Here is a 27496-nt window from a genome sequence, read left to right as displayed (position 1 = left end):
AAATTATTTTTATTATTTTAATTATAAAATATTTATATTTATATCATAAGATATTAAAATTAATTATAGATTAAATTTTAAGAAAAGAATTTAATTGGATTTCCAATAACGATAATTTTTGAACTAGGATTTTCAATTTTATTTGCTCAGGCCTAATCATCATCATCATTATTATTATTTATATACACTCCTGTCTATGCAGTCGTCCACTAGATTTTATATGCCTTGAATCTGGAGGCACTGACATTGAGATATCTGAGTCGTATAGTGGTATTGGAAGGGCATGGACTGGTTTTCTTGGCTTTCAAAAACAGGCCTTGAGCCATCCCTGGTTTACGAGTACGGCCTTTCATTTTCCCACAACGAGCTTGAAGAAGAAGACATAGTATACTTGGACCATGAGTTTCTCCAAAGCATGGGCATATCAATAGCTAAACACAGGCTGGAAATTCTCAAGCTTGCAGGGAAAACCAAAGGAAATCAGACGAGTGGTTGGAGACCAGTAGTGCGGAGGCTCATGTCGGCAATCAAGAGAACAAAAAGGAGCTTATCAAAGTACATGGGGGCAATGGTGGAGAGAGAAGCGTCGGCTCTTGTTATTGTTAATCGAAGGAATAAATGGAAAGGTGGCGCAATGTTGAAGAGAAAGAAGAGGGTGGGGATGGGTGCAGAAGGGCGGCTGCTGCTCACCAATGGGACTCATCTTCCACCAATCACAATGGTGCTAAAGTACCAGAAGAAAGAGAAAAGGGAAAAGGGAAGTTGGTTAGATGGTGCTGAAGAGATGAAGTGGGATGCATTGTTCCAGGATTTGAAACCAACTTGATCAAATAACTTGGTTTATTCATCAATTACGATGACAAATATTAGTGGTAAATATGGTTGTTCCTTAATTTCATAAACATTTCTCATGATCCCATGCACAATCTGAATGGTGAGAGATGAGTTTTTTTAGTTTCGTTCCACCACTTTTTACTTTTTTTTCTTCTTTTTTTCTTTTGCGTTTACAACATAGGAGGATTGGCATTTTTAATATTTACTGGTAGAACTTGTGAAAGCCAGGCTTTGGCTGCACATCCAAAGAAGCCGAGCCTCTTTCAGTATAAAACTGTCTCCTCCGCCTTTTTTATTTATTTATTTAATTATTATAAATGTCTTAATGATCATTTTTCATTTTTCTTAAGGAAATAAAGAAAAAGAACAGACCAGGAAAGGCTATAAAAGAACTATTTTTCAGTTGTGCAATTGGAAATTTGCATTGCAAAGTAGAAAGTTGTGTATTATTATTATAAAATTAAAATGATTGTTTATGGGGTGAAAAAAAAAGTATTAACCCAGTGTACTAGAATAAATAAATCCGAGAAATGTACAAGGAAATGTCTGTGTGTGTGTGTGTATTTTTTTATTTCCATAAATTAGTGGGGAAACTATTATAATGGCTGTATACTCTAATGCATACCGCGTACATCAAGAAAAATTCAATAGAGAAAATATTAAAGACAATGACTGCAATGTTCATAGTGCCAGAAAATGACTAGAGAGAAACAATCTTGATCAACTATATTTTAATCTTTCATCATCAAAGTGTATTAATGATGAATTTCGGTGAATTCTGATCTCCAAAAAGACTTTTCTACATTGCTCACCCACAAATCCAATCTCCAAATCACCCAACCTCATTTATATATTTACAAAAACAACATTTTGAAATTACAACTACTAATACCACTATGATCAGAGAGAGTAAAAACAACTTCTTGTGAATCTTGCTCATCAGCAAATCACTACAATAACATTGAATAAAAAAAAACTCAAATAAGAAACCGCTTAGGAAAAAAGAAGAAGTTAAGGACATATATTATTTGTTTTTTTTACTATCCTTTTAATTTGGCAATAAAATTATCGCCATTATTGTTTTACCTCACTGGATATGAATTATCCACTAAATTTTACCAAAAAGAAACTAATTTTGTTATATAATATAGAAATGATATAAATATTAATATACAAATGTATCAAAATTTGTTTAATTTTAAATTATTTATATAGTTATAATTATATAACCTTATTATTAGTAAAGATTGTGTTTATTAATAAACGTTGGGTGCAGTGGTAAGATAATTGTACTCTCAAAGAGAGGGTGTAAGTTTCAACCCTAGAGACTATATCGTTAGGAGGGACAATCTCAAACCTTGAACATGAGCAGTAAAATAGATAAAAAAAAATACTAAAATTAAAATAAGGTTTAATTCAATTTATTCAGGTTTTTTTTTTCCTTAATTTTTTGAACTGTGATGATTATTGAGTTAATTTTAATTCTTGATTGTTCCTACAAAATTTAAGCATTGAGGCCTTATACGATAAAGTTTGAAATTTTTTCATAAATATTTTAAAATAATAGAAAATATTTTTATAAAGCACTTTTAAATTATTTTCATTATTATAAATATAAAAAAATTAAATCATAAAATTATAATTCGATTCAAGTAGCAATGATTTTTTTAACTTACAAAACAAAAACTATCCAAGCACCACTGTTTAATTTAATTTTCCTGATCTACCTAGTATTAGCTCCCTTACAATGTCGAGAGAGTTATGAAACAATTGGCAAAAATTCATTTGCTTTGATGTACCTCTTTCATCCGCTTACAGTAGTGTCGGCAATCAATTTAAAATTTTTCATGGAACAAAAAAATAAATCTATGACTAAACTATCATTTTGAGAAGGATTTCAAGGCAATTATACTAAACGTATTCTAAACTCACGAGATCATTTAAAAAAAAAAGAAAAAGAAGGGCGGGTTATTTCCAGTACAATTTTAAAGTCCATTCATGCATTGACATCATTTTGTATATTATGTATCATGTAAAGTCGTCAGTTACTTTATTAGCCAAAAAGTACATTAAATCACGTACTGATAAATAATCACAATTAGAGTTCTGCATTTATGAAAACTTGCATGACAGTTCGTAGACAGAACTTACATAACAGTTGTAGGAAAGCAGGGAAGCCATAATAGCTACTCCAATACGCATAAACACAATTCGTTGTGGTTTTAACAGTTGACCGTAACGTTGCCTAGTGACATAAGTTAATGAACCAACCGTGGGAGTTTTCTCGAGTTGACAAAAAACAACACCAGAGGCTGCTTCCTTGTTTGTCAAGATTTGCATCCTAAAACTGCTCATTTGGTCCTCATGACAGCAGCTGTCGCAAAATCTTGTTCTCAATAATTGACACAACTTCAGTTTACAATTCTGATTGAGTCGGCAAAGATGGCTATGCAGCCATCGAGCAGTTCTCCCAAGTCCCATATTTTGAGCTAAAGCTGGCCCCACCACTCTGTTGTGCATGCTCAGAAATAATGGCTCGGGCACAAACATCCCATGTCCTTGCTATCTCACCAAGTGACATAGGCTGTGAAAGGGTTCGCAATGATATACTAAACTTTGACTTCGCTTTTACTGAAAGGTCTTCGTACTCTTTGCTGTGAAACAGACATAAGTGACCAAAATTTTTTGTAAGGAACATAACCCCGTAGACAAATGCTAATAATTTACCAAAACAGAATACCAATCTACGACGGAGAAGAGGAAGTGATGGATGGGATTCAAGTGCAATGTTTACTTACCTGACTTCAACTGGGAACTTGTCTAATAGGACGGGGGAACAATTTGGATAATTTGTGGGAACTAGCAGACGCAAGGGCTGAATTGGTGACTGCATAGTAACAAAGCATAGATCATTCAGAGAAATCATAATAATTTGAGTTAATACATCAGTTTCTTTCCATGATTTGAAAAACTTACCATTTGGGCTGACATGTACTGTGATTTCAAGTTTGAACTAAGAGCCACAGCATTGAAGGAGCACTTGACAACGGTTCCTTCACCGCCTTCAGCAGCTGTTGCCACCGTACCTGGATCAACATCTTCATCACTGATATCAACAACTGTGTCTATAAGTTGTTGATTTATTTCCCTTATTTCTTCCAAAAGGGCATGATTAGCCTGCAACAGGTCCCATAAAATGTTATGTATCTAATTACATAAAGCAAATTGCACATTTCCATCTTACGAAACACCAGACTATACATCAATTACTAAATGTGAAAACTAAAATGCCAAGGTTCTATGTGGCAAAGTGACAGAACATCAGAAAGTATAATGGCAGTCAGAGAAAAATATATTGCCTACACTCAGTGCACCACTGTACAATATAACTGCAGAAATTTTATAGTCCTGATAGAAATCATAGCTTGATTCCTGATCATTGCAGATGTTATAAAAAGAAAGGTCAAACTGCACCCTAGAATTTAGCTGATAAGTTTCAAGGATTACAGATGAAATTGATAGAATCCATAACTAATATTTTCATTACAGGTTTTACAGACTGAACTCTGATGCTTCATCACTATGTTTGTTAATTCATGCTTATAAGGATTATACGCATTCTAAGAAAAGAAGGACGGTGTTAATGTAACAAAGTAATTACAACTACGAATCGTGCCAAATAACGATCGTAGTTATTAATAGGTACATGTATGCAAACTCATTTGCAATGCTAAAGCGTTTATGATTAATAGGTACATCCTTTTCATAGTTCAGTGAACAATCTCCTCAAATTTCAATTATGTTCACCTTAAAGAACCTCATTCCTTGGGAACAGAATCAATGTTTTTTTCTGCTCAAGATTCGCGTCAAACACTATTGATGAGTTCTCATGTACAAGTCAATGATGGTTTCCTCAAGTTGAGATTTTCTTTCTCAAGGTTGGATATAGCTGTTTGTATCAAGTGAAATTTAGGATTGAAATATAACAGGAAGACATTACAAAAACTGACCATGTAACGGAACACGTAATAGTCAACCAGCATGCAACTCAAAAGTTCTCAAGGATAAGAGTTTCAGGAAACAAGATATTCTCAAAATAATTGTGAACAGTGAAATAAGCCAATAAAGAAAAGAGATGATTGATCTGACACGAATACTTTGCGGATAATTGCATGTCACCAACAATAGAGTTTAACAACCACTTCCATTTCAAATAGAGTGCTTGTTTTTTGACTGAACAAACTTTAACAACCTCAATTTTAAAGTTATTGAAATTAAATTTTCAAGATCTTTATCAAATTGATATTTAATAGATTCTAATTCTTTCAATAGTAGTTATCTCTCCCCTTCCATCTTGACAGAGAGGAAATCGACCCCCAGTAATTGATCATCATTCCTAGCCAGCAGGCTGGGGTCGAGTTCCTCCCTTGTTGAGAATCTATATGGTTAGTAATGAAATGATAATAATGTTGAGAAAATATAGGCAACGAGTTACATTCTAAAAAGACATTAGAACATAACTTTTGAAACATTCCAAAGTGAAAAGATGGATATTCAATACAGCATAGAAGTAGAACATAGTAATTAAGTATCAGTGAGTGCTGGCAGAGGCTTCCCAAAAAGAAAATAAGCAGCAGAAATATTCAAGAGCTGACATTTAAAAAAAATGTACCACGAGCAAAGCATAATACCTCAATTCTTGGCCTCTTGACAGTAGATGTTGCCGTTGACTCCAAGTCAGATGTCTCCGAACCAGTTAACTGTTTGAAACTATCATTTATGCTACCCACAGATGATACAACATTTAGGGGCATGGCACTAGTGTGGCGCCTCATTTTCTTTGATCCGCTCATTCCATCTTGAGTGATGAAATTTCTTGCTTGTAGACGACACTTTGTCATAGCAACCAGATCCTCACCGACAGCAGCTCTAGACCCATTACCTGGCGCTGACCCAGCTATCCTGTCAGTCATGCTGACAACTGAGCCAATATCACTTACAGAAGCACACAATGCAGTAGGCGACATAGATTTCACCTGAAATTGTAGTTCATTAAAAATCAAATAAATGCAATATCTCTTTAAAAGAAGAAAAGGGATGGGAAATTCCAAGCTTCGCCAAAAAAGGGAAAAACACTAAGCACAAAAAAGAGGAATGAAGTGTTAACTGAGCTTCACTAACCGCCTTCATTAAACGTTCAAGAGGCTGCTCGGTAATGTTTGACTTGCTAGAAACAGTTGTCAAAACATTAGCATGAGTTCCATCAGTGAACTCTGCGAGCAGAGGTGAGGCAGATATCCCAGGAGTGCCAATTGCAAGTGATTGAGAACCTGCTTGAACACCAGTTCCTTGTTGGTGTCCAATATTTGCAGCATTTGAGAGAGAGGAAGTGCCTGGAGCAGGTTTTTCAGATTCCCCAGGCATAGGTGATGGAGCCAAGGGAGTCGAAGGTGAAGGAACAACAAAAGGTGAGTTTGCAGACTGCAAAGGGGTTCCAGTTTTTGAGATAGATGGTAGCAGACTCTGCTGATCAATCTGTGGGGAAGAATGCTCAGGCATCTGAGGAGATGCAGCTGGATGGAGTTGAGGTGAAGAAATAGGAAATTGAACACCTGGTTTCAACTGTTGATGGGTATAAGTTTGTCGCTGGCCAGCTGGGAGGTGCTGTTGGAAAACACCTGGCTTAACGCTAATCCCCTGCTTCATATCATTTACATCATTCATCTGATGCAGCTGTGGCATCTGGTGTGCCTGCAATTGAGTGGGCAGCTGTTGCTTTGCTTGCTGCTGCTGCTGTTGCATTAGTTGATGCTTCTGCTGCATAATCTGATGCTGCATCTGCCGCTGTTGTTGTAACTGTTGTTTGTACTTTTGCGACTGCAGAATTTGCTGTTCCTGCTGTTGTTTCATATGCTGGTGCTGAAGCATGTTGGAATTTGACTGGAGAGGATTCATATTTTGCTGCAGGACACTTAACCCACTTTGTGATGACAAACTATTAAGATTTGCCTGTTGGGAGGTACTTGCAGGATTCTGTTGCAAAGGTCCTGGTGCAACCTGCTGCATTGAGCCTAGAGCATTACCTTGTCCTGGATCCAAATTTGAACCTGGTTGCAGCGAATTTAACATGGTCTGCTGTGCTGTTGAAACCCCAGGTAAAGAAGACAAGGTATTATGCTGCAAGCTTGTCATGTTGTTAGGCTGCATTGTTGGCATAGAACCTTGTAAATTTATTGACTGCAACTGAGGATTCATTTGATTATCATGAGATTGCGTTTGATTACTTTGAGGTTGAGGCTGCTGCATGGAATGCATATGAGGTGGAGGAAGCTGTCCTTGCTGCAGAGCTGAGACAGGCTTCCTTGGCCTATTGGTATTTATAAAGTATATTATCTGCTTCTCATACGAACTCAACTTGTCCTTGAAAGCCGGTACTATATTAGCTTTGGAAACAGTTAAGAAATGTAGAATGCGCTCCAACATGGTCTTGAATATTTTCAACTTCTCAAGCTGCTCCGACTTTGGCTGCTGTGGAAGAGAATCATGCTGGAAAATAGAAGAATTGTTTTAACTGAAGCAAGTAGAATAACAAACCACTATTACATCAGATAAGCATAAAGTGCAACCAGTAAACTGTGCCTAAAGGAAAGGGATTCAAGTAGCAATTAAAAAGCGGTATGGGATCAAAAGCGTCCTGAAGTGTAGTGAAGTCCTCTTCATATTCAATTTAGAGATACAGGGTGGCAGAGGTTCATGCAGATGGGTTCTACTACTCTTTGAAGGTGTACTATGTGAAAGGATAAACCTACCTGCAGCAACTTGGCAGCAATTTTCTGGTGCATCTCATTTAATTCAGAGAAGTATGTCTCTTTCATGGCCTTGATCTGCAACATTAAATCAGGAACAGGATGGTTAGCCAACAACTAAACCATTCAATTCATCTAGAATCATGGTTTATTAGAAAAGTAAAAATATTTTTCCATTTTCTGATAAGTCGGTACTGATTTTAGTTAAACACAGAAGAAACAAAGGTAATAACAAATGATGATTACTTTGAAATCAAGCATGCAAAATCTTTGTAGTAGTCCTTGGGCCTTAGGTTTCTTGCTAACACATCTTAATGGATCTTTCAAATGAAACTAAAAAGTATATATAAGCTTTATTTTCTTTCCTCTAAGAACATTCAAGTCCTTATAACCAAATAAGTCAATCAGAAAATATCTGAATTTCATTTCCCCAATTACTTTTTAAGTTCTAATTCTTCCGTTTCATAGTTCCTGTAAAGAGACACATCACAACATACTCAGGGTTCAGGGGTTTTACATTCTTAAACCAAGTTGTAAGCATAATTATTATCTGTAGGAGAATGGGCCAAGATAGTTTTTACCTTTTGATAGACCTCTTCTTGCCAATCACCCCCATTAGAATGTCCTGTTTGAGCTGTGGAATCTAAAGATGCTAAAAGAAGATACATAAAGAATAATGAAAATTTTTGGAGCAAGAAGAATTACAAAATCATAATTTAAATGGAAGAAAATTGGTTATACAAAAAAATACATGATTTTGTTGCATGTCTAAAAGAACATTGAAATAAATACCTTGTGGAAGAGGGATAAATTTGAGCAGAATATGACCAATTCTCAAAGAAAATTAAGGTGCACATAGCATAGAAGGGGAGACGCAGGGATCATAATGCAGTCAATAATGAATTCTTAAGTCATAAGATTCCATCAGACACACCACGGGTACAACAGCAAAGCATTTGAAGAAACCATTAAACATTTTGGACTTGAATATATGAAAAGGTTTTATTGCTAGTTTCTGCAACTAACCATGCATATCCAAGTTTTTTAGGTTATGCATTAAAAAGCATGCTCCCTGCAATCCCATTCAAATGCCTTTTCCTTTTGGGATATTCCAAGATCTATGTCTACTCTACTAAAGCAGCAATTCTGTAAAGTTTCCATTGTGATACATAAAAGATCAAGTCAGAGTTCAAACATCATTCTTAACTATCAAGGCTAGTTATAGATTTTCTCAAGTTTAAAGCTAACTATTTGCCACCTACATCTAAGTTCAGTTGGAATATAAATAAATGATTGGTAAGTTTAAGTGAGAAGGAAGACCTAAAATAAGTTAAATAATTTCTGCTATTGACCTATTAAACCACTGAAAGCTAAATCTGGTAAGCTAATAAGGGTGAATCAGACTAAAGCATTAAAATGATTTGTGGAACAAGTTAGACACAAGGGATGTACAGTTCAGATATAAAACTTAACTAAATCTACAGCACAATATCATGTCTCAGCGTAAGCAGTGAAACTGAGCCAAGACACCACTAAAACAATCGAGTTTTGACACCCTTTAGACCATTTCATGCAGGAAAGAAATGCCTCGCTGTAATCACTTGCTTATCTGGACATTCTTTGTGCATCCTTCTCCAAACAAAACTCCTAACATTTGCAAGCATGTTTACCCTCTAGTTTGATGCAAAAACAGTAACAAGCGGATTTCAAGGACTACAATCTCCTAATCATATATTTCATGTTGAGCTCCATGTTGGGAATATCTTGAAAGTTAGATTACTAGGAAGTACAAAGATACAAACGTTGGACAGAGGAATTGAGTGGAACCAACCTGACATAATCAAACAAACTGCTAGAAATTTCAGACTATTCTAAATTTGAAATGAAGTTGAAGCCGTGGACATGTTTAGTTGAGCTCAATAACTCACTGCAAAATTTTCTTCTTTTTAAAATTAACCAACAAAACATGACCACTTCTTTCCTTTACACAGTAAATAGTTTAACTCTTTCCTGAAAAAAGTTCTACATTCAATAGGACAACTCACTGAATGAAGGAGAAAGAACTGTTTGTCAAAGTGAATAGATTAACCCAGTAGTTCCTTCATGGTTTAACAAAACTGTTGCACAATTACTGCCGCAAAGCATTAACAGTGACATGATAGCAAGGTCACAGCAGTTAAGACCTCACAATGATAAGGGCGACAACAATGTTTCTCATGGCATCAAAAGCCAGGCAGTGTCTATGATCAGCTAATGAAGGCAAGGGTGCCGGTAATTTTCCTAGCATCTGTTTTCCGAGCTACAGATTAATTATCTAGGCACAATGTGCTTCTGATGTGATAGCAGAGCCAAGTTTAAGAAGATATTCTCTTAATATCCTCAAGTAGGAAAGGAAATTACTTTCTATAGTAGAAATGTAATGCAAAACTAAAGCATCAACTATGAAAATTGTGTAGTTGGTGTATAAGAGGAAAGAGAATTCAGGGCTATCTGAGGAAATATTTAAAGATCAGTTAAATAACACAATATCAGAAAGCAACAAAGAAATAAGGCAAAGAGCAACAGTATGTAACTGCAAAAATTCAAAAACATAATATTTAAAGATCAGTTAAATAACACAATATCAGAAAGCAACAAAGAAATAAGGCAAAGAGCAACAGTATGTAACTGCAAAAATTCAAAAACATACTTGATGATGTCTCCGGAACAGCTCTCTGTGATTGATACAACTGCTTTTGCTGATCTATCAAATTTTGTGATTGAAGCAAGGAACTTGATGTTTGACCTGATGCTTGAAGTCTCTGCTGCATATTTTGTTGCACTTGATTGGGCTGCTGTTGCAAGCCCAACTGTTGCTGCAACTGAGTAGGCTGTGATTGCATCTGAGACATCAGTTGCTGCTGCTGTTGTGGCTGCTGGGATGTCTGTCCTTGAGTTGGCAGTAAATTAGGTGCAGTCTGCTGCGTTTGTTGGAGTGCAACCTTGGGCTGGGATAGCATGTGTAAAGATTGTTGATTAGTTTGCATGCTTGAGTTACCCGACTGGGTTCCAACCAATTGCTGCTGCTGTTGCTGTAGTCCTGAAATATTACTCTGAGGACCCAACTGTTGCTGATGCATATTTGAAAGGTTGTTTTGTTGAGCCATTAACTGCTGCTGCTGCTGTTGTTGCTGCAGATTACTAGACTGGCCTAGCAGTCTCTGCTGCTGCATGTCTGCAATACTGTTTTGTTGTCCAATTAACTGATTCTGTGGTATATTTGCAGCATTTGCCTGTTGCCCCATCATGTGCTGCTGCTGCTGAGGCATCATTGACTGCTGTGTCATTGGTGTTTGTTGTTGATGAATACCAGCACTGGTGGTCTGTTGTGGCTGTTGCTGCTGTCTAAGAACTGACTGTTGATGCTGCTGAAGCATGGACTGTGTCGACTGTTGGAGAGAAGATTGCTGATTCTGTTGAAGACCAGGAAGAGTTGATTGCATGGCTGATGGCTGCATAATGGATGATGTTTGCATACCAGATTGCTGGGATGATTGCAACTGAGTAGGTGGTAGTAGGTTTTGCTGCTGCTGTTGCTGCATGTGAGACTGCAGGAGTGAAGGCTGAAGATTCCCCTGTTGAATCTTTTGCTTCATAAGTGTTTGTTGCAGCTGCTGATGATATAGCTGTTGCTGCTGCTGCTGCTGCTGCTGCTGTTGAGGAAGCACCTGCTGCCTTCCTTGCATTTGCCTCTGCTGATTAGCAAAAATATTGGAAGGCATTCCTTGCCCCATTGAGTTCTGCGAAATTCCAGACATGTTCTGGATGTTGGAATTCTGTCCAACAACATTAGATATAGGATTCTGAGATAGACCAGATACAGGAGGCATTCCAGGTTGTAAACCAGCAGAACTCTGAACTCCAGCAGATGCCATGTTATTCGGAACACTCTGGGGTAACAGTTGTTGACGTGCTTGAGACTGATTACTTTGTAATGGTATAGGAATTGATTGTCCTTGACTGTGAACTTGGTTCTGCATGCCCTGAGAACCTACCACCGATATTTTTGGTTCAAAAAGAGTAGGGGAAGAACCAGAAGAAAAGAATTGAAGAGCATTTAAAACAAGATAACAAAAACCAAATTAATAATTAATACATTCAAAAAGATAACTAGACCAAAAACAGGTGAGGGCACTTGAACAATACCCAACTAGTTTAAGTGTTAATACGCTACCATTATGGGGACAAATGGGGTACAAAAATAGAAAATGTTCACTAAATTACTAACTAGAGCAAATGTCCATACATGTTAAACATTAAATGACTCTGCATGTAGAAGAATAGAAAGGACATGCGAAGGGAAAGTACCCTACTACTATAGTACATCAAAGCAATTTCTCTTTCTTGCTATTACCTGGATCAGGTGGTTTGCTGTTATTCCCAGTGTTGGGCATGGTATTCTGAGACTTGGTCTCCATTGTAAGCATCTTCAAAGATATTCTTCTCAGATAATCAGTCTGAATATGGAAATCCATAGCAGTGTTAAACAAGTTTCTTTATTATTCTAATACAAGATTCTCAAATATTTAAATTAATCATGCTTGATATTGAGTAGCATTTAGCATCTTTAGTTTTTTCCTCTCCTCTCTCTTTCCTTCCCAGATTTCTTCCATGCATATGAATAAGAAAAAACAGATAACACAAATACGAAGACACAGTGCAAACACACCTAAATATTGGTAAAGAAAAATGCAGCCAAGCACATTATGGAATGCTAACATTCGATGATTACCTGACTGCTTGCAGCTGTAAAAATCTTTTCCTCGAACCTCACAGCAATTTTCCTGAGTTCACTTAAACCCTCTTGCCCAGAAAATGGAAGATGCCTCTTCAATGTATCCATTCTATGTGCACAAAACATTGTTTAAGTTATTGACAAAGAAATATGATATATGTAGGAATCTTCAATTGGTATATAATAAATGCTAAGAATGCGAGCTATCGGGGTCAACATAAGATTTTCCTCTTTAACTTGTTCAGGACATCCTTCATTTAATTCCGAAACCGTAGCACCTGAACTTAACAAAACCTTTCCAATATAAACAAAGTAGTCCTCATGGCCTTCATATACCAAATACATTCAAATAGACCACATAACATCAAAATTACCATAGTTCAGAGAATGTTGTAGAAAGACAAGGTCATTAGTGTACCTTATAGCAATAAGTTATTTAATAAAAGAACCACCAAATCTTGCAAGGATACAAAGATCTAAAAGAAGAATGCATCTTTATTCAATCACATAGTTGATTAAATAATGATACCAAGTGTAGCAGATAGAGTTGGACCTGGACAAAATAGCTTAGCTACATTAAGCTAAATTTACGTGGCTAACATAGTGTGACCCCAAACTATGGGTAAAGCAAGCTTTGATTCTGAAGCACTACTAAACAAAACAGGTCCATTTTAATAAGAAACATACTGTTATTGATGCTATTGTTTCTCACAGCATACAACGACCCACAGGATTTCAGCAACTTAACAAGTATATTTAACGGAGAATTATACCATAAAATTGACTTACATCTTGTTGACAATTCTTTGTCGTGAGTCAGGCTGCAAAGTGGTTCTCCAATCACCACTGTCCATGTTGGGCTCTCCACTAGGAGGAGTAGGCCTCCAGTTATTCGTATCCATGAAATTCTGAAAAGAGAAAACAACAGTCACAAACATATCCAATCTGAATTTCCCTAGTCATAAATTGGAAGTAGTCAATTTGAAATAAATTACTTCTCAAATATGAAAAACGTTTGGCAAAGTTCTTTTCAGTAATACTTCCCTCCCCATCCTAAGTTTCTACTACTGGTAAGAGCCTCGGGAAAACACAGACTTTGTTAAAATTTCTCCTTATTTCCCCCCAAAGAAACCAAAAAGAATAAATCCATACATAAGAGCAGAATGTACTGTAATGTTGTAACACAAGGGGGACAGTTTTCATCATTTGCAGCAACATTTTAGTTCTAACAAAATGACGGCAAGTTATTAGACACTCATAAACACCCTACGACCATGATTGAAGTTGAACATGATCTTTCCCGATGTAAACCAAAACTTTACAACCGAACATCAATTTCGTTGATTAATACTAACACAAGGTGATCTTTTTAAGATTTTATTTTCTTTCTCTCTGTTTGCCCCACTAGCCCAGCGCATATCACTGGCAAGCAATGCTTATATTCAAGTAATAGCTATTCAGTAAAGAATTAAATTGTTTGTTGGCTTCCGAGAAAGCTACCTAGACTCATCGTTATAAAAAATTTGAGCCCTCTTACCAAAAAAAGCAACTGAAACTCTTGCAGCTAATTTTTTTTTTGACAATTTCCCGAAGAAATCAGCCCCTTTAAGTAGAATTTTAGCGTAAATTATTAATTACAAAAAAGAAAAAAATAAAAAAAATGTATATATGTAAGTACTTGCTTTGAGGCTTGCTTCCGTTATCGAGTATCAAAATATTCAATCAAGCTTTATACTTTTTTTTCACAGCAGAAACTATATATGTAAATGCAATGTTACTGGTGAAACAATGATATTCAAAAAATAAAATAAAATCTTTCATTCTTGAAAGTAAAGACCTAATCGCAAGTAAAATTTCTGAGGATATTCAAGCAGCAGAACCCTAAAATCTATAACTTTTTTTTGAAATTTTTACCTCGAGAAGGAGGCCCTAATTAGAAACAGTGATCGGCTTCAAGAATTCCAGAAGAATGTATTTCCCAATTCCGAAACAGAGATGGGCTTCGAGAATTCTTGAAGGATGTATTTTGCAAATATGGAATTCCTTAAGGAAGTATGTTTTTTTTTTTTGATCGAAACTTCGAGGAAGTATGTTTGGTTGTAAAGAAAGCATAAGAAAAGGGAAATTAAAAGAGAGAGAACAGACCAAAGTTGATGAATTATCTTTTATATAAACACAACCGTCTCTATGTTTATCGCCCTTGTTTTAATTGTCTTATTATTAATATTATTATTGTTATTATTACTGCATCGAAATCCAAATAATCAAGGGATACACTAGTTTTCTATCAATACTAATATGCATGGATATCGATTTATTTCAATAAATCATTTCAAATTTTTTGTAATCTATAAAAAAATATTTGATATATGTATATATTTTTTATAAATATTAAATAATAAATTTAAACAAATCTTAAATATAAATACTCATTAATTATATCAGTAAAATCAATTGATAGACACTCATATGTCTCTTATTAATTGAAATTTGTATTAGAATGAAATTTAAAGTTTAATTTTTACGATTTACTATTAGAACAAAAGCTCCGAGTAGCACATGCAGTATTAGAACAAGTATAGATAACAGTAGTAAAGTACATTGCACTTCCAACAAAAAAACACAAATTTAAACATTAGTGATGACATTGTTAAAAGGATTAAAACAAACCTCAAACAAAATATGAACTAAAAACAAATATATAAATAAACAATATCGTATTTAAATTATTTCACAACTATTCAAATTATTTCCTCATTTTATTAATTTTTAAAATATTTTAATTTTAAATCGCGAGAGTTAAGTGAGATAGATACATTGAGAAATCAAAAAAAAAAATTGATTTTATCTTTAATTTTATTAAAACTATTCAAAATAAAATAAATAAAATTATAGTAATAAGATTAAAATAAAAAATATTACCAAACAAAATAATTATATTTAATCTATACAAAATATATTTATAACATAAATTTAATGGTTATAAAATTTACTACTAATTTTTTTTAAATTATCAAACTTATCTTAAATTCATTTAACAAAATAAAAATTTGTTAATTATGACTTTTTCTTGTATTTGTTTCTATTGAGTAAAATTTGTTATTAACTAAACTTTTGCAAACTACAGTACTTCAAACAGACCGAACGGACCAATTATATAAGTCAACCACAATAACCTAAGCGAAGTTCTTCACTTCGATTCAGTCGTTTTTCTTGGTTCCAACTTCGTTTTCCCAAATATTTATTTATATATTTATGCAGCCTTATCCTGTCCTGAATCCAAATTGGAACCTGGTTGCAGCGAATTTAACATGGTCTGCTGTTCTGTTGAAACCCCAGACAAAGAAGACAATGGAATATGCAACGAGCTTGTCAGGTTGTTCGGCTGCATTGCTGGCATAGAACCTTGTAAATTTATTGACCGCAACTGAGGGTTCATTTGATTATCACGAAACTCTGTTTGATTAATTTGAGGTCGAGGCTGCTGCGAGGAATGCATATGAGGTGGAGGAAGCTGTCCTTGCTGCAAAGCTGAGACAGACTTCCTTAGCCTATTTGCATTTATAAATTTTCTTATCTGCTTCTCATACGAACTCAACTTGTCCTTGTAAGCCGGTACTTTAGCAGCTTTGGAAATTGTTAAGAAAGACAGAATGCGCTCCAACATGGTCTTGAATATTTTCAACTTCTCAAGCCGCGCTGACTTTGGCTGCTGTGGAAGAGAATCATGCTGGAAAATAGAATGCGTAGAATTGTTTTAACTGATGCAAGTAGAATAACAAACCACTATTACATCAGATAAGCATAAAGTGCAACCAGTAAACAGTGCCAAAAGGAAAGGGATTCAAGTAGCAATTAAAAAGCGGTATGGGACTGAAAGCTTCCTGAAGTGTAGTGAAGTCCTCTCCATATTCAATTTAGAGATACAGGGAGGCAGGGGTTCATGCAGTTGGATTCGATTACTCTTTGAAGGTTGATTACGTGAAAGGATACCTACCTCTACCTGCAGCAACTTGGCTGCAATTTTCTGTTGTATCTCATATAATTCAGAGAAGTATGTCTCTTTCATGGCCCTGATCTGCAACATGAAATCGGGAACAGAATGGTTAGCCGACATCCTAACCACTCAATTCATCTAGAATCATGGCTTATTAGAAAAAAGTAAAAAGATTTTTCCATTTTCTGACAAGCTGGCACTGACTTTAGTTAATAACAGAAGAAACTGAAGGGCTTAAGTAAGCTTTATTTTCTTTCTTCTCAGAAAATTCAAGTTCATAATAACAAAATAATAAATCAATCAGAAGATGCCTGAAATTCCTTTCCAAATTGCCTTTTGAGTTAACTCTTCCGTTTTATAGTTCCTGTAAAGAGACTCATCTCAACATAAACAGATCATACCATACCCTAATATTCTCTCAGTACCCTTTCCTACTCAAAATCATCTTAAACCAAGTTGAAAGCATAATATTATGAATAGGAGAACGTGTGAAGATAGTTTGTACTTTTTGGTAGACCTCTTCTTGCCAATCACCCCCATTTTCATGTCCTGTTCGAGCTGTGGAATCTGTAGAAGATGCTAAAAGAACATAACATAAACAATGCACACATAAGAAAAATGAAACTTTTTGGAGCAAGAAGAACAAGGAAAACATAATTTAGATGAATGAAAACCGGTTATGCACAAAGATACATCATTATGTTGCAGGTCTAAAAGAACATCGATATAAATAACTTATGGAAGAGGAGTATCTTTGAGCAGAGCCAAGTTGAAGAAGAGATTCTCGTAATCTCCTCAAGTTGGAAAGAAAATTACTTCCTATAGTAGAAATGAAACGCAAAGCAACAACATCGACTAAAAGAAAATTGTATAGTGGGTGGTGACTATACCGGGAAAAAGAATTCACGGCACTAGTTACAATAACACAGTATGAGAAAACAACGAAGAAACAAATCAAAGAGCAGCAAAGATTCAAAAACTTACTTGATGATGTCTCTTGCTTTTCTTGATGATGGTGGGGCTGCAACTGAGTAAGCTCTGATTCATTCTGAGACATGGGCTGCTGCTGCTGCTGGGATAAGTTGGCAATAAATCAAAGCGCAGTCTGCTGCGTTTGTTGGAGAGCAATCTATAAAAAAAAAAGATAAATGAAAATTTTACCTAAACTCGAAAACAAGATGGACTTGGAGAATCCTATCTGTTAGGCTGAAAAGAAAGAGAAGAGAAGTAGAGAAGCTACTAATGGGAAGTTATGTTATATCTGAAATCTGATTCAACCCTTCTTAGATAAGCTTAAAAACTGATACGAGCCAAAATATGGTGGTAAAATTTACAGATAAAAGAAACAAAGAAGAAAGCGAAGAAATTGTTTCTTTTTGCTCAATGAAAGGTAATAAAAAGGTTCAAGAAACAATTAAGAACATGTAACAGCATTTCTTTCCTTTTTGTATTGATATTGATCAATTTACGTGATTGCTCGATATTATTTAAGAAAATATGGTCAAATTCTGTTAGTAGACCTTATACTTTGCGTAAGTGTGGATTTAGTACCTTTACTTTGATTTGATCATGTTCATTGCCTATACTTTTAGAACTTAAAATTTTGTCCTAACCAAATGATAACTATTAAATTCATTAACTTAAGTTCTGTTATTTTTAAAATTTGATGTGTCAAACATATTATCACTTGTATAATTCTATATTTGTTTTTTTCACGTATTACTCACAAAAAGTTAGGTAATAGATTTAACGACTGTCATTTGCATTAAGAGTAAAATGTTGAAATTCAAAAAATATAACCACTAAATCTATAACTGTACACATAATATAGGACTAATAATATAATTTAATCAAACAAATTTAATTGTTATTATTGAGTCAGAATTAAAAAATTTAAAATTAAAAAATACAGGGACTCAAATTAATCAAATTAAAGCAGAAATATTAAATCCACAATTCACACAAAGTATGGGGATCCCACATGGAAAAATGCCAATCATTGTTGGGGTCTGACCAACTATGCAATGGATAATACTTTGAAAACTTCTCAACATAACAAATAAGAATCCATATGAAGAGTAATAGGTTAAAGAACAAGGTAATAGGTAACTAAGAAACAACTTATCACTTAATGTAGAACACACTAAAACATACTTTATAACTTAAGTTTATTACTTAAATTTTCAATGCTTAATTTTAAGTAGTATACCGAACATATTTTATAACTTAACTATAATACTTAAATTTACAACACTTAATTTTTTAGTTTAACAAATAGCACATAAATTCAATTATAAAAAATATTTAAATTATTATTTTAAAACTATATAAAATACTAGAATAGATAGTATTTAATAAATATTAAATTGCATTTTATATTTATATTGAAATACACTTTTGTTATAATTTATAAATTTTAAACTATCAAATTTATAGATAAAAATATCTTATTATTTAATACTAGATTATGCTTATAATTACACTTACAATTTGAATTATTAAAATTTAAAAAAAAGGAATATATTCGTAGGAAAACATTGACAAACACAAAAATATTTTAGATATTCGAATGATGGTTTGGTTACAGTACGCAAATATATATGATTTCTCAAGCTAGAACAAGAAGATAAATTATCAGGACATCTAATGAATAACAAGGGAACAAGTTCCCTGGCTATTATGATTATTATAAAGAGAGAAACCAATGTTAATAAAAAGATCTTTCATCCTTTACCCAAACATAAACTTAAAACAAAATTTAGGGGGGTGGGGTATAGAACTGAACCGGTCCTGCATATTCCAGTGCTTTAATATTGGTGGTTGAGGTTGAAAATGAAAAAAATGAGGAGAGCTAATATAACTAATGCACTCAAATAACATCTCATTTTCTCAGCTCCACTCATTCCAGTTTGTGTAAAGAAATTTCTTGCATGCAGTCCTTGCTTTTTCATGGCCGCCAAATCCTCGCCGACTGCACTGACTGCCTCATCAACCATGGTCACCACAGTTGCACTCAGTGATTTGGGTTTTGCCTGAACCATAGAAAATAGTAATCAGCAACTGAGGGTTAATATGAACATCAGAAAGGAAAATAGATGATAAATTTCAAGGTGATTTCCCCCATTTCCTTATGAGCTAAACTATCAAACCCAATGAAGAAAAAAGGAAAAAAAAAGCATGTGAATTACTTACCATGTTCACCTTGAGATCATGTGGCTGTTCTGTGATGTCCGGCTTGCCAAAATCAGTTGTCAAAGCATTACCACTAGTATCATTAACTTCTTTAAACCCTGGAAGCAAAGGTGGTATTGACATAGTTGGCGGCACACCAATCCCAGCAGTGTCGGGTGCGTGGTATTCAGATCTTGCTTCCTTATAACCTGGAAGTTGGTTACTAGGGAGGTTTCCTTGAACTCCAGAATCAATATCTATTTCATGCCAAAATGATAATTCATTTGTTTTAATCTTTGCAGGTGACTGCTGCTCATCAACCCGGTGCAAACCTCGCTGTTGCAGCATTTGAAGAAGCTGCCTCGGCATTTGCTTCTTCAATTCCGGCATCTGAGCTGGTCTCATCATTGACGGAAACTGAGGGTTCATTTCATTATCGTGAGATTGTGTTTGATTACTTTCAGGTTGAGGCTGCTGCATGGAATGCATATGAGTTGGAAGAAGCTGTCCTTGATGCAAAGCTGAGACAAGCTTCATTGGCCTATTGGCAATTCTAAATTTTCTTATCTGCTCCTCATACGAACTCAACTTGTCCTTGAAAGCCGGTACTATAGCAGCTTTGGAAATTGTTAAGAAAGCTAGAATGCGCTCCAACATGGTCTTGAATAGTTTCATCTTCTCAAGCCGCGCTGACTTTGGCTGCTGTGGAAGAGAATCTTGCTGGAAAATAGAATGCATAGAATTGTTTTAACTGATGCTAGTGGAATAACAAACCACTATTGCATCAGATAAGCATAAAGTGCAACCAGTAAACAGTGCCTAAAGGAAAGGGATTCAAGTAGCGCAATTAAAAAGCGGTATGGGATCGAAAGCTTCCTGATGTGTGGTGAAGTCCACTCTGTATTCAAATTAGAAATACAGGGAGGCAGAGGTTCATGCAGATGGGTTCGATTACTCTTTGAAGGTTTGATTACGTGAAAGGATAAACCTACCTCTACCTGCAGCAACTTGGCAGAAATTTTCTTTTGCATCATATTTAATTCGGGAAAGTATGTCTCTTTCATGGCCTTGACTGCAACATTAAATCAGGAACAGGGTAGTTAGCCAACAACTAAACCACCCAATTCATCTAGAATCATGGTTTATTAGAAAAGTAAAAGGATTTTTCCATTTTCTGATAAGCCGGTACTGATTTTAGTTAAATACAGAAGAAACAAAGGTATCAATAAATGATGATTACTTTTAAATCAAGCATGCGAGACTTTTGTAGTAGTCCTTGGGCCTTAGGTTTCTTGCAAACACATCTTAATGGATCTTTCAAATGAAACCAAAAAGTTTTATAAGCTTTATTTCTTTCTTCTAACAACATTCAAGTACTTTAACCAAACTAACAAGTCAATCAGAAAATATCTGAATTTCATTTCCCAAATTACTTTTTAAGTTCTAATTCTTCCGTTTCATAGTTCCGGTAAAGAGACACATCACAACATATTCAGGGTTCAGGGGTTTTACCTTCTTAAACCAAGTTGTAAGCATAATTATTATCTGTAGGAGAATGGGCCAAGATAGTTTTTACCTTTTGATAGACCTCTTCTTGCCAATCACCCCCATTAGAATGTCCTGTTTGAGCTGTGGAATCTAAAGATGCTAAAAGAAGATACATAAAGAATAATGAAAATTTTTGGAGCAAGAAGTATTACAAAATCATAATTTAAATGGAAGAAAATTGGGTATACAAAAAAATACATGATTTTTTTGCATGTCTAAAAGAACATTGAAATAAATACCTTGTGGAAGAGGGGTAAATTTGAGCAGAATATGACCAATTCTCAAAGAAAATTAAGGTGCACATAGCATAGAAGGGGAGACGCAGGGATCATAATGCAGTCAATAATGAATTCTTAAGTCATAAGATTCCATCAGACACACCACGGGTACAACAGCAAAGCATTTGAAGAAACCATTAAACATTTTGGACTTGACTATATGAAAATGTTTTATTGCTAGTTTCTGCAACTAACCATGCATATCCAAGTTTTTTAGGTTATGCATTAAAAAGCATGCTCCCTGCAATCCCATTCCAATGCCTTTTCCTTTTGGGATATTCCAAGATCTATGTCTACTCTACTAAAGCAGCAATTCTATAAAGTCAGTTCAAACATCATTCTTAACTATCAAGGCTAGTCATAGATTTTCTCAAGTTTAAAGCTAACTATTTGCCACCTACATCCAAGTTCAGTTGGAATATGAATAAATGATTGGTCAGTTTAGTGAGAAGGAAGACCTAAAATAAGTTAAATATTTTCTGCCATTAACCTATTAAACCACTGAAAGCTAAATCTGGTAAGCTAATGAGGATGAATCAGACTAAAGCATTAAAATTGTTTGTGGAACAAATTAGACACAAGGGATGTACAGTTCAGATATAAAACTTAATTAAATCTACAGCACAAATCTCATGTCTCAGCGGAAGCAGTGAAACTGAGCCAAGACACCACTAAAACAATCGAGTTTTGACACCCTATTAAACCACTTGCTTATCTGGACGTTCTTTGTGCATCCTTCTCCAAACAAAACTCCTAACATTTACAAGCATGTTTACCCTCTAGTTTGATGCAAAAACAGTAACAAGCGGATTTCAAGGACTGCAATCTCCTAATCATATATTTCATGTTGAGCTCCATCTTGGGAATATCTTGAAAGTTAGATTACTAGGAAGAACAAAGATACAAACGTTGGACAAAGGAATTGAGTGGAACCAACCTGACATAATCAAACAAACTGCTAGAAATTTCAGACTATTCTAAATTTGAAATGAATTTGAAGGCATGGACATGTTTAGTTGAGCTCAATAACTCACTGCAAAATTTTCTCCTTTTTAAAATTAACCAGCAAAACATGATCACTTCTTTCCTGAAAAAAATTCTATATTCAATAGGACAACTCATTGAATGAAGGAGAAAGAACTGTTTGTCAAAGTGAATAGGTTAATCCAGTAGTTCCTTCATGGTTTAACAAAACCGTTGCACAATCACTGCAGCAAAGCATTAACGGTGACATGATAGCAAGGTCACAGCAGTTAAGACCTCACAATGATAAGGGCGACAACAATTTTTCTCATGGCATCAAAAGCAGGCAGTGTCTATGATCAGCTAATGAAGGAAAGGGTGCCAGTAATTTTCCTAGCATCTGTTTTCCGAGCTACAGATTAATTATCTAGGCACAATGTGCTTCTGATGTGATAGCAGAGCCAAGTTTAAGAAGATATTCTCTTAATATCCTCAAGTAGGAAAGGAAATTACTTTCTATAGTAGAAATGCAATGCAAAACTAAAGCATCAACTATGAAAATTGTGTAGTTGGTGTATCAGAGGAAAGAGAATTCAGGGCTATCTGAGGAAATATTTAGAGATCAGTTAAACAACACAATATCAGAAAGCAACAAAGAAATAAGGCAAAGAACAACAGTATGTAACTGCAAAAATTCAAAAACATACTTGTTGATGTCTCCAGAACAGCTCTCTGTGATTGATACAACTGCAGCAAGGAGCTTGATGTTTGACCTGATGCTTGAAGTGTCTGCTGCATATTTTGTTGTACTTGATTGGGCTGCTGTTGCAAACCCAACTGTTGCTGCAACTGAGTAGGCTGTGATTGCATCTGAGACATCAGTTGCTGCTCCTGTTGTGGCTGCTGGGATGTCTGTCCTTGAGTTGGCAGTAAATTAGGTGCAGTCTGCTGCGTTTGTTGGAGTGCAACCTTGGGCTGGGATAGCATGTGTAAAGATTGTTGATTAGTTTGCATGCTTGAGTTACCCAACTGGGTTCCAACCAATTGCTGCTGCTGCTGCTGTAGTCCTGAAATATTACTCTGAGGACCCAACTGTTTCTGATGCATATTTGAAAGGTTGTTTTGTTGAGCCATTAACTGCTGCTGCTGCTGTTGTTGCTGATGCATATTTGAAAGGTTGTTTTGTTGACCCATTGTCAGGTCTGCAAAATCCACAGATGCTACAAGAAATTGTATAAATGTTAGAAGAGAAATATTATCTTCTTTGGACCCCTATCTATGGTTTAGAAAGACTTAAAAAAAGTAACATGCTAATATGGCGCTGAAAAATATTATAATCTACCCAATACAAGAAGCGGAAGATACACAAATATCAAACATGTAAAAGACATAAAAGGACAACAAATTCATTTGGACCACCACAGACATGCAGGGGAACTGCACATTCATGGAAGAAAAAGTGTGATGATGTTGTAAAAACTGCAGGACAGATGGTTTAGAAAGTCCTAAAATAAGGAAACATGCTAATATGGGGCTGAAAAATAATATAATCTAAAGAAACCAAAACACATACTTGACCATATCGTAGGCATTTGTTCGGAGATATACACGCTGGTAAAGGAGGCCATTGTTTTGGGAAGAAATCGTCAGGTCCATCTTTCCCTGGAAGGTCATATATGTTGCTTTTGCCCTTCATATCATTTGGAATGTTCTGGTGTGATAGCCCTTCAACGTGAACTTGTTCTGACTGCATGCTCTGGGAACCTACCCAATACAAGAAGCGGGAGATACACAAATATCAAACATGTAAAAGACATAAAAGGACAACAAATTCATTTGCAACACCAGACATGCAGGAGAACTGCACATTCATGGAAGAAAAAGTGCGCAGTATTTCCCATTTTATCACCATTACAACACATATTGCCACCAAAATAAATGATGTACCAGTGTTATAATACTACTAACACTACTGTCATTGAAGTAGAACAACAAATTGAATATAAGATCAACACTTAACTAGTGCGAGATAACATCACTGGTCTCAGATACCTGGATTTTGAAGATTATATTGGCCAGAATTCTGCACAATGTTCTGAGATTGGGTCTCCTTTTGAAGCAACTTCATAGATATTCTCCTTACATAATCGAACTGAAATTAGAGATCAATAAATTTATTGTTCATAGTTAAACATATATATATGATTATACAAATCATGGTTATGCGGATCAATCTACCTGGTTACTTGTTGCATTGTAAGTTTTTTCTTCAAATGTTTCAACAGTTTTTCTGAGTTCATTTAATTCGTCTTCCCCAGAAGATCGAAGGTGCCTCATCATCCTATCGAACCTAAAACAATCATGCAAAGGCTAAACTTCAATGCACATGTTCAGATTTTGAACATAAACAATACCAAAATTCTTGCATTACATCTTGTTCACAATTCTTTGTCGTAAATCACTCCGCAATTGGGTTCTCCAATCTCCTCTCCCCGTTGCAGGCTTCTCACTTGCAGATGTAGGCTTCAAGTTGTTGCCATTCATTAATGTCTAACAAAAAAAAAAAAAGCAAGACAAAAAATAAAATAAATAACGAACCACGAATGCATTGCCAAATCAGGTTACATTAAACTTGTTTTTTTATTTATTACAATACCATGGGTGTAGAAGAGGGATGACAAACTTGTATCTCCTAAATGCCTAACTTTAAGTTTTAAATAGATATTGTTTATGACTTTTTATACACAGACAAGAATGCCGTTTAAGACTCAATCAACTATTTATTTATATTTGATTAATAACTAATTTATTAAATTACATGGTTTTGACTACCTCGTTGCTAATAGAATGTGGTGGTGAAACTAACCAATAACTCAACCTTAGTAATTAAAGCAAAACTTAACTATTTTGAAAAAAAATTAACCATTACATGTGTATTATATAATCAATGAAATTATATTATTAAATTTAATGATTAATCATATATAAAACTATGAAAACATACCACTTTAAGCAGTCATGAAATGAAATAAGAGAAAAATACATAGAAAACAGTGGTAATATGACCTCTTGATCATGATCTATAGTCTCTCGACAAGCCTCTTTTCCACAATCTGTAAGAAATTAAAGAGAAAGCAAAATTATATATATATATAAATACAAACTGTTTGGAGAAATATTAAAAGAGTAATTAAAAAATTAAAAATATTGTTTAGAGAAATCAAAATGTATAAGGAAGGGGGTAATTAGTTAAAACAATAAAAAATAAAAGCAACTTAAGATTAAGAACACGTACCTCTATAATCCATGAGCAGAAACTAAAAAGCTGTTTGGATGGATTTGCTGATTTGATCAAACTCCAAACAAAAGAGAGAAACGATGTATATATTTTGGTACAAGAAATGCGTGTTGATCACTTGATGTCAGTATTTATAGAGGAAATTGGAAAAAAAGGGGGAGATTTGTGAGTGTTTTAGTTGTTTATGGTTTCCATCAAGTTTGTTGATGGAATAAGTCTATATAATGGGAAAACATGATATCGACTTGGGAGTTTTCTGTTGGGATACATACTTTAAATTAGGGATTTATAATGGTTCTATAGATTCAGATAATATTTAATACGGATATTTAGCAAATTCCATGGTGAACAGATTATATTATTTCAATCGTATTTGGATTGTAGCAATCTTGATTTAATATGATAATAATATAATTATATGAATTCAAAATTCCTAAGTTGGGGGATATTTGGGTGAATAACATTAGGAACAAACATCAAATAACTCCTGAAATATTTTATTTCTGGGTACATTAAACATCACGTTAGGCCCAAGCAGCGGATATCTGACGTTTGAGTGCTTGTTTTGTCAGGTCTGTATCAAATGTGAAGATTTTGTTCCTATAAAATTTAGATTCTCACATCCAATTATTGTACGTTGGAACATATAAGTTCCAATTTGAATATAAAATTACTGGACTAATAATGTCTGCAAAAATGACAACATTCTTTAAATATCGCAGTCAATTCAAATTTTAAAAGTCACGATTACAAAATTTTAAATAGATATCAAGATATATATTATTTGACCTCTAAACTATTTGAGCCATTTTCTAGATGTATCCTTATAAATGCAAATAATTCATAATTTAAATCATTTTTAAAATGAATTCTTTGTTATATTTTAATAAAATAAATTTGTTATTTCAACCCACATACAATTAGCAAAAGGGTTATTTAATCTTATTTAATAAAAGAGTAATTTGGTTTTCTAATTTTATAAAAATTTCATTAATTTTTCATCTTTTTTAACCTTTAATTTTATGTTTTTTGTCAAATAAGATGAATGCATATATGTGAGTTGTATGCGAATGACACGTTAGTATTTATTTAATTTTTAAAAATTTAAAATTTTTAAAAATTATAAATCATTAAATTTATTAAAAATTATAAAAATTATATATTTTTAAAATTTTAAAAAATAATTAAATATTAACTTATCATTTATCAAAGTTAACAAATCTTAACTTTCCTATTTATTTTATAGTGATTTGAAAAATATAAATTTAAAAAATTAAAAAAAACTAATAATTAAATGCAAAATTAATAAAATTGAATTACCAAAAAGGTTATTATAGATTTAATTAATGATTTCTAAATACACCAATAATTGGGTAAAATAGTCGCTTTCTTAAATTCTAGGAAAAGATGGATCGTGGTCCCTCTATATAGTAATATCCTCAATGGATAAGGATTGAGAAAGATATTTTAGATTAGGTTAAAATGTACCACAAGTGTATGTAATTTTGGAAATTTAAGAATTTAGTCACTGTACTTTTATTTTATTAAGTTTGATTTTTTTTATATCTTAAATTTTAAAATTTAAGTCCAAATGTTAATATTATTATCATTTTATTAAATTTAAGTTAATTACAAAGCTATTTTTTAATTACATACCTATTGAATAAGTTTCTTTTTTAATTTTAAAAAAAATGCCACAACAAAAAATTTAACTGTATTAATGGTTGGATTAATGATATTAATAGTTGAACTTAAGTTTTAAAATTTAAAAAATAGAATTATTAAATTTCATGAAATAAAAGTACAAGGATTAAATTTTTAATTTTC

The 27496-nt window shown here is 34.1% G+C and overlaps 4 protein-coding genes across 15 annotated transcripts; 1 reads left to right on the top strand and 3 right to left on the bottom strand.

Moving 5' to 3' along the window:
- Positions 1–230: 230 nt before the first annotated feature.
- LOC121229335 (uncharacterized) lies at positions 231–1175 on the top strand. The gene has a single exon (XM_041113397.1). It carries the CDS (start codon positions 284–286, stop codon positions 824–826), a length of 543 nt encoding a protein of 180 aa, XP_040969331.1. The 5' UTR covers positions 231–283; the 3' UTR covers positions 827–1175.
- A 1748-nt stretch (positions 1176–2923) lies between these two features.
- Positions 2924–14590, bottom strand: LOC107958434 (mediator of RNA polymerase II transcription subunit 15a). The gene is made up of 12 exons (XM_041113396.1): positions 14329–14590; positions 13204–13322; positions 12412–12523; positions 12034–12136; positions 10330–11670; positions 8222–8292; positions 7644–7718; positions 6016–7380; positions 5526–5870; positions 3811–4011; positions 3633–3721; positions 2924–3488 (listed from the first exon to the last, which is right to left on the bottom strand). The coding sequence occupies exons 2-12, from the start codon at positions 13314–13316 to the stop codon at positions 3281–3283; spliced, it is 4023 nt and encodes a 1340-aa protein (XP_040969330.1). The 5' UTR covers positions 13317–13322; positions 14329–14590; the 3' UTR covers positions 2924–3280.
- An 888-nt stretch (positions 14591–15478) lies between these two features.
- LOC121229334 (mediator of RNA polymerase II transcription subunit 15a) lies at positions 15479–17853 on the bottom strand. Of its 7 annotated transcripts, none has more exons than XM_041113392.1 (5): positions 17573–17853; positions 17396–17483; positions 16917–16990; positions 16412–16492; positions 15479–16144 (listed from the first exon to the last, which is right to left on the bottom strand). In XM_041113392.1, the coding sequence occupies exons 2-5, from the start codon at positions 17466–17468 to the stop codon at positions 15668–15670; spliced, it is 705 nt and encodes a 234-aa protein (XP_040969326.1). In that variant the 5' UTR covers positions 17469–17483; positions 17573–17853; the 3' UTR covers positions 15479–15667. The 7 variants fall into 7 exon arrangements, with proteins under 7 accessions (XP_040969326.1, XP_040969329.1, XP_040969325.1 ...); XM_041113395.1 differs by having other exon boundaries at positions 16917–16978; XM_041113391.1 differs by having other exon boundaries at positions 17396–17480.
- A 1205-nt stretch (positions 17854–19058) lies between these two features.
- On the bottom strand, positions 19059–26157 carry LOC107958436 (mediator of RNA polymerase II transcription subunit 15a). Of its 6 annotated transcripts, XM_041113387.1 has the most exons (7): positions 25667–26157; positions 25438–25484; positions 24803–24921; positions 24610–24721; positions 24424–24523; positions 23945–24135; positions 23264–23591 (listed from the first exon to the last, which is right to left on the bottom strand). In XM_041113387.1, the coding sequence occupies exons 1-7, from the start codon at positions 25677–25679 to the stop codon at positions 23568–23570; spliced, it is 606 nt and encodes a 201-aa protein (XP_040969321.1). In that variant the 5' UTR covers positions 25680–26157; the 3' UTR covers positions 23264–23567. The 6 variants fall into 6 exon arrangements, 5 of the variants coding, with proteins under 5 accessions (XP_040969318.1, XP_040969319.1, XP_040969320.1 ...); XM_041113388.1 differs by lacking the exon at positions 25667–26157 and having other exon boundaries at positions 25376–25479; XR_005927069.1 differs by lacking the exons at positions 24424–24523; positions 24610–24721; positions 24803–24921; positions 25438–25484; positions 25667–26157 and adding exons at positions 20151–20302; positions 20575–20654; positions 21159–21229 and having other exon boundaries at positions 23079–23591.
- Between the last annotated feature and the right edge of the window lie 1339 nt (positions 26158–27496).

Source organism: Gossypium hirsutum, chromosome A05 (assembly GCF_007990345.1).
Source record: "Gossypium hirsutum isolate 1008001.06 chromosome A05, Gossypium_hirsutum_v2.1, whole genome shotgun sequence".
NCBI classification, from domain to species: Eukaryota; Viridiplantae; Streptophyta; class Magnoliopsida; order Malvales; family Malvaceae; genus Gossypium; species Gossypium hirsutum.
The sequence above is the reverse complement of the archived record's forward strand: the minus strand, read 5'-3'. Positions and strand labels throughout refer to the sequence as shown.